The 7,688-nt window shown below is 43.7% G+C and overlaps 1 protein-coding gene across 2 annotated transcripts in view; it reads right to left on the reverse strand.

Annotated features, from left to right (window-relative positions):
• The window catches only part of POLR2M (RNA polymerase II subunit M), a 7,382-nt gene extending 6,785 nt beyond the window's left edge, over nucleotides 1-597 (reverse strand). The window contains exon 1 of one of the 2 annotated variants that reach the window (XM_007458909.1): nucleotides 370-597. In XM_007458909.1, the coding sequence (XP_007458971.1) occupies nucleotides 370-482 (113 nt within the window). In that variant the 5' untranslated portion in view covers nucleotides 483-597. The remainder of the gene's footprint in view (nucleotides 1-369) is intronic. The other variant, XM_007458910.1, reaches the window with a different exon arrangement.
• Between the last annotated feature and the right edge of the window lie 7,091 nt (nucleotides 598-7,688).

Genomic DNA, 7,688 nt, shown 5'->3' on the forward strand with positions numbered 1-7,688 from the left:
GTAAAAATAGGTATCTACAGATGAAACTGACTAGATGTTTGGGGCACTACTGGGGAGAAGGGAAGGAGAAAGGATTTGGGATACAGATCCCCCCCCTTCGGAGAACCGACACAGGAGCTGAGTAAAACCAACGAGGAGCTGATGACGAGCCGAAACGCTAGGAAGCCATCCCCACAGGCGCCCCGCGCCTGGCTGGACGCGGTCGGCTCTGCGACTGTAGGCCAGCCACTCGCCCGTGGGCCTGGAATGGACCTGAATGAGGTAAGGTCACCTTCCAGGGACGGGATCGGGGTGGGGGCGGGGAGGGACGCGTCCCAGGGAGCTTGAACCCGAGGAGCCCGGCGGTGACTCGGCGGGACCCAAGCTTACACGTTGCGCAAAAGTCTCTCCTGGCGCTTCAACATTTCCCGCAGCTCCGCCAAACTCCGCTGCCCCAAGTCCTCGGGAGCTTGGGGCTCGAAGCCGCGGGGCAGCGAGAACATTCTGCGGGGGCTGAGGCTGGCGAGGCGGCGGGCACTCGGCGTCCTCGGCAGCCCCTGCTGCTGGCGCCGGATCCGCGGCCGGCGGGGACTCCGGCGAACGAGCGGGAGTCGCCATTTTCCCGGAAGAACAGTCTTCTTCTAGCCGAATCGAGCTTTATTGAAACGCCGGAAACAAACACGGACAGGGAGGAGGAGTGGCCGGAGGGGCGGGAAGGAACGGAAGTTGCGGGGTGACGTCAGACGCCGGCGAGGCGAGCTTTCGAGTCGCTTGTTCTTCCGTGCATCCGCTCTCCGCCTGTTATATTCAGAAAGTATTAGGTGAGTGCTCCGGGCCCTGCCCTTAAGGAGTCGACCGAGTCGGGGAGGGGGGGCAGACATTAATCAAGTAACAGTCAAACAATAGAATTATAAGACGGCAACAGGCACCAGGGAAGGTGTCTCCGAGAAGTGAAGTACATGTTGTGGAAGCCTGAGTGATGATTTGGTTAGCAGTTGGTGAGGTTGGGGGATGTGCCGGGCACGGGAGGCCCTGGCCTATGGCGTGGCCCTCCAAGTGCAAGGCTTAGTGAAGTCCTCAAATGTTAAAGTTGGAAGGACCCTTAGGGACCATGAGCGTTTCTTAATGGGGTTTTGTGGCATTTGGAGCAGGACTTTTCTTCGTTTGCGGGACTGCCTCAGGCATTGCAAGATATTTGGTGTCTGGCTTCTGCCCACTAGTTGCTTTGGCACTCCTGAGTCCTCGTAACAATACAAAACGCACCCCTCCCCGACGCACGCACGCACACACACACACACACACACACACACGATTAAAACATAACCCTCTCCGACACACACACACACACACACACACACACACACACACACGATTGCAAAGCCCCACAAGAGGTGATGGGGGTGGGAGGTGCTGTACAAGCCAGTGGAGAACCTCTCTTTCACAGTTCCCTATTTTGCCTATAGAAAAACAAAGGCACAAAAACAGAAGTTTTCCCAGGGCACAGAACTATTAAGTGAGAACATAAGATTTTAGACACAAATGCCCAGGTGCTCTTTCTACCACACCAATTTGAAAATCTCCTTCTTCCAAATTGTGAGAAAGTTTTTTAGGCTGTTGAGGAAAGCAGTATAATAAGCATCACACCTAGCTCTTCTCTTTATAGTTCAGCAAGGAGAGCTGTGTCCCAAAGAAAATAGTGGGAAGCATGCTGTAGTCATAACAGATATCCACTGGGAGGTTTGAAAGACCCTATAACCTCCAACACCAGTCCCCCCTTCTTTGATACGGAAAATTTACATTTTCTCCGTCCTTTGTATGGTGCTATAATAAACAAGCAATTCCCTCCCAGTCAGACAGAAGGCTAGATAAAATCTGAAGCTACTTGAGGGAGCACAGCTGAAGCCATTTCTGTATCCTTGCAGTCTAGTCCATTCTCATCAGTTTAGTGTATCAAAATTCTCAACATAAACCCTGCTTTGAAGCCCAGGATTTCAGTAACCTGCTCCATCCCTAGCTAAATGAGAAGTACTTGAGTAAGGCCCTTGTCAGATAGCAGTCCCCTGACAAGCTCCCCCAAAGCCTTTCTTACCCTGTCCCTGGACTGCAGCGGAAGGCCTTTATTCCCCCTTCTGATCCTGGGCCACAGGTGCCCTCAAAGCAAGGATGCTTTCTCTCAAGCCTCAGAATTTTGCCCCCAGCTGTTTTCCTTTTGTGGAAGGCTGTCCCTTTTCCCCTAGCTCATTAGAAATCTTAGCTCAAGTCTCATGTTCTCCCTGAACCTTCTTAGATTATTCCAACCCAGATTGCTCTCTGAGCATAACTATAGTGCTTAGAACATATTATGCTTCTCCAGTTGTATTGTGCATGGTGATTTCTTTTCTAACAAACTTGTAAAGTCAGGGAATTCTGTCAAGGAGCTATATTTGTGCTTTTCTATCTCCCCTATTGCATATAGCAGGTACTAACTAATAGAATCTCCCTCATAATTTTTCTCTCTGCGTTTCCCCCATATTCCCCTTCTTAATGAAATACCCTTCTATATATACAGATCTTAAGCTTTTAATATAAACGTTAACCATAATTACTGTGAAAATATTTTCAGTGGTATGGGATAGAGTCTTTTACACAACATAACTTAGGACTTAAAGTTATAATACAAATCCGAATTCCTAACAACGGGTGCACCAACTGTCTAGTTCTCTAATCACTAACCAAGAGGCTTAGCAAATGAAGAAATTTGTTCCAACTTTATTCTAGATGTTTCTGTGAAAGTGGTTTTTTTGCTGAGATTAACATTCAAATCAGTGGACTTAGAGTAGTAAATCAGATCGCCTCCTATAATATGCATGGGACTCAGCCAATCAGCTGAAGCCCTTAAGAGAACAAAGATTGACCTCCCCCTAGCAAGAAGGAATTCTGCCAGCAGATAGCCTTCAGACTTGAACTGCAAGTTCCTGGGTCTCTAACCTGCTGGTCTGCCCTGCAGTGATAATTACCTGAGCCAGTTCCTTAAAATGAATCTCTCTCTCCCCCTCTCTCCCCCTCTCTCCCCCTCTCTCTCTGTCTCTCTTTTTTTTCTCTCTCTCTCTCTCTCTCTCTCTTTCTCTTTCTTTCTCTCTGTCTCTCTGTCTCTCTCCCCCACCCTCTCCCTCTCTCTCCCTCTCTCTCTTTCTCTCTCTTTCTCTTTCTCTCTCTTTCTCTTTCTTTCTCTCTCTCTTTCTTTCTCTGTCTCTCTGTCCCTCTCCCCCACCCTCTCTCCCTCCCCCTCTCCCTCCCTCTCCCTCTCTCTCCCTCTCTCTCTCTCCCTCTATGTCTCTCTGTCTCTCTCTCATAATGGCTGATACAATTGTCAATACACACACACACACTATTGGATCTTTTACTCTGATGAACCCTGACTAATACAGAGCCCAATCTCATCAATGTTAGGAAAATCAAGGCTTGATTGATGACTGGCCTTCAGGGTGAGAGAGCTGACTGAGGAGAGGAAGGCTTGCTTTTGCTCTGCACATGCTGAGCACATGGAGAAGAGATGAAAACCAAGGGTCATAAACAACTATGAAACATTCTATTTTCGTGTGTGTGTGTGAGAATGTGGTTTTACTTAAGCATCCGTGTGGAAATGGAACATGCTGAACTTTGAGTCAAGTCCATAGCAACCATAGCTAATGAAAAATTAATCAAGAGTGGTAAACCCAAGACTTAATTGAATGATGGCTGACACCTGTGTACCATTTACCAACACTCCTCTTCCAGTCAGTTCCCCAAAGTGCTTTCTCGATGGACCAGTCTTGCCAGCTGCCTCATCTGTCTGTCCTTCGTCGCAGAATTTCACAAATAACTGACAGGAGCCTGGCCAGTTCGGGAAGAGAAAGTAAGGGAAGGAATAGGCAATTGGAATTGGGTATGAGAAAAACCGTGGGAAAAAAAAAAAAGGAAAGAGAAAGGACTTGGTAGAGAGGGAGAGAAAAAAGTGGAAGGGGCAATAAGGGGAATCCATTTCTCTGCACAGATATCAGAAACAGAAAGCCTCATAGGAAGCTCTATGCTGAGGAATTCACAAATTTATTTCCCTTCCAGCTCTATACTTCCACAAAATGTCACATTTCCACTCTTTGTGTTTCTCTGTGATCCCACCACAACAAAAGGTTTTCGTCAGCGACCCAAGGGTTTAGGCTGTAAAGTGCGTGTACTCCACACTAAAAGTAAATTCTTTTTTTTTTTTATTTTCTGTGCTTTTTATTTTTTTAACTGAAAGATTTTTAAATTTTATTTAAAAAATATTTTATTTGAGTATAATTGCTTTACAATGTTGTGTTAGTTTCTGCTGTACAATGAAGTGAATCAGCTATATGTATACATATATCCCCTACCTCTCAGAACTCCCTCCCACCCCCCCACCCCCACCCACCCATCCCTGAGCTGAGTTCCTGTGCTTTATGGCATGTTCCCATTAGCTATCTGTTGTACACATGGTAGTGTATATATGTCAATCCTAATTTCCCAGTTCGTCCCACCCTCCCCTTCCCCCCACACCGTGTCCACATGTCTGTTCTCTGTGTATGCATTTCTATTCGTGCCCTGCAAATATGTTCATCTGTACCATTTTTCTAGATTCCACATATATGCGTTAATATACGATATTTTTCACTTTCTGGCTTACTTCACTCTGAGACAGACTCTAGGTCCATCCACAATCTCTACAAATGACCCAGTTTCGTTCATTTTTATGGCTAATATTCCATTGTATATATGTACCACATCTTTTTTTTTACATCTTTATTGGAGTATAATTGCTTTACAATTGTGTGTTAGTTTCTGCTTTATAACGAAGTGAATCAGTTACACATATGCATATGTTCCCATATCTCTTCCCTCTTGCGTCTCCCTCCCACCCTCCCTATTCCACCCCTCCAGGCGGTCACAAAGCACCCAGCTGATCTCCCTGTGCTATGCGGCTGCTTCCCACTAGCTATCTACCTTACGTTTGGTAGTGTATATATATCTCCATGCCTCTCTCGCTTTGTCACAGCTCCCCCTTCCCCCTCTCCATATCCTCAAGTCCATTCTCTAGTAGGTCTGTGTCTTTATTCCTGTCTTACCCCTAGGTTTTTCATGACATTTTTTTTTCTTAAATTCCATATATGTGTGTTAGCATACGGTATTTGTCTTTCTCTTTCTGATTTACTTCACTCTGTATGACACACTTTAGGTCCATCCACGTCATTACAGATAGCTCAATTTCATTTCCTTTTATGGCTGAGTAATATTCCATTGTATATATGTACCACATCTTCTTTATCCGTTCATCCGATGATGGACACTTAGGTTGTTTACATCTCCGGGCTATTGTAAATAGAGCTGCAATGAACATTTTGGTACATGACTCTTTCTGAATTATGGTTTTCTCAGGGTATATGCCCAGTAGTGGGATTGCTGGGTCATATGGTAGTTCTATTTTTAGTTTTTCAAGGAACCTCCATACTGTTCTCCACAGTGGCTGTATCAATTTACATTCCCACCAATAGTGCAAGAGTGTTCCCTTTTCTCCACACCCTCTCCAGCATTTATTGTTTGTAGAATTTTTGATGATGGCCATTCTGACTGGTGTGAGATGATATCTCATTGTAGTTTTTTGTTTGTTTGTTTGTTTGTTTTGTTTTTTTTATTGGGGTATAATTGCTTTACAGTGGTGTGTTAGTTTCTGCTTTATAACAAAGTGAATCAGTTATACATATACATATGCTCCCATATCTCCTCCCTCCTGCGTCTCCCTCCCTCCCACCCTCCCCATCCCACCCATCCAGGTGGTCACAAAGCCCTGAGCTGATCTCCCTGTGCTATGCGGCTGCTTCCCACTAGCTATCTACCTTACGTTTGGTAGTGTATATATGTCCATGCCTCTCTCTTGCTTTGTCACAGCTCACCCTTCCCCCTCCCCATATCCTCAAGTCTGTTCTCTAGTAGGTCTGTGTCTTTCTTCCTGTCTTACCCCTAGGTTCTTCATGACATTTTTTTCTTAAATTCCATATATATGTGTTAGCATACGGTATTTTTCTTTCTCTTTCTGACTTACTTCACTCTGTATGACAGACTCTAGGTCTATCCACCTCATTACAAATAGCTCAATTTCGTTTCTTTTTATGACTGAGTAATATTCCATTGTATATATGTGCCACATCTTCTTTATCCATTCATCCGGAGATGGGCACTTAGGTTGTTTCTATCTCCTGGCTATTGTAAATAGAGGTGCAATGAACATTTTGGTACATGACTCTTTTTTTTTTTGCCCATTTTTGGATTGGGTTGTTTATTTTTTTGTTATTGAGCTGCATGAGCTGCCTGTAAATTTTAGAGATTAATCCTTTGTCAGTTGATTCATTTGCAAATATTTTCTCCCATTCTGAGGGCTGTCTTTTGGTCTTGTTTATGGTTTCCTTTGCTGTGCAAAAGCTTTGAAGTTTCATTAGGTCCCATTTGTTTATTTTTGTTTTTATCTCCATTACTCTAGGAGATGGGTCAAGAAGGATCTTGCTGTGATTTATGTCATAGAGTGTTCGGCCTATGTTTTCTTCTTAGAGTTTGATAGTTTCTGGCCTTACATTTAGGTCTTTAATCCATTTTGAACTTATTTTTGTGTATGGTGTTAGGGAGTGATCTAATCTTATACTTTTACATGTACCTGTCCAGTTTTCCCAGCATCACTTATTGAAGAGGCTGTCCTTTCTCCACTGTACATTCCTGCCTCCTTTATCAAAGATAAGGTGACCATATGTGTGTGGGTTTATCTTTGGGCTTTCTATCCTGTTCCATTGATCTATCTTTCTGTTTTTGTGCCAGTACCATACTGTCTTGATTAGTATAGTCTGAAGTAAGGGAGCCTGATTCCTCCAGCTCCGTTTTTCATTCTCAAGATTGCTTTGGCTCTTTGGGATCTTTTGTGTTTCCAAACAAGTTGTGAAATTTTTTTGTTCTAGTTCTGTGAAAAATTCCCGTGGTAGTTTGATAGGGGTTGCATTGAATCTGTAGATTGCTTTGGGTAGTAGAGTCATTTTCACAATGTTGATTCTTCCAGTCCAAGAACATGGTATATCTGTCCATCTATTTGTATCATCTTTAATTTCTTTCATCAGTGTCTTATAATTTTCTGCATACAGGTCTTTTGTCTCCTTAGGTAGGTTTATTCCTAGATATTTTATTCTTTTTCTTGCAAGGGTAAATGGGAATATTTTCTTGATTTCACTTTCAGATTTTTCATCATTAGTGTATACGAATGCCAGAGGTTTCTGTGCATTAATTTTGTATCCTGCAACTTTACCAAATTCATTGACTAGCTCTGGTAGTTTTCTGGTAGCACCTTTAGGATTCTCTATGTATAGCATCATGTCATCTGCAAACAGTGACATCTTTACTTCTTCTCTTCTGATTTGGATTCATTTTATTTCCTTTTCTTCTCTGATTGCTGTGGCTAAAACTTCCAAAACTATGTTGAATAAGAGTGGTGAGAGTGGGCAACCTTGTCTGGTTCCTGATCTTAGAGGAAATGCTTTCAGTTTTTCAGCATTGAGGACGATGTTGGCTGTGGGTTTGTCATATATGGCCTTTATTATGTTGAGGAAATTTCCCTTTATGCCTACTTTCTGCAGGGTTTTTATCATAAATGGGTGTTGAATTTTGTCGAAAGCTTTCTCTGCATCTATTGAGGTGAT

Source organism: Lipotes vexillifer, unplaced genomic scaffold (genome assembly GCF_000442215.2).
Source record: "Lipotes vexillifer unplaced genomic scaffold, Lipotes_vexillifer_v1.1 scaffold102, whole genome shotgun sequence".
Classification (NCBI taxonomy): domain Eukaryota; kingdom Metazoa; phylum Chordata; class Mammalia; order Artiodactyla; family Lipotidae; genus Lipotes; species Lipotes vexillifer.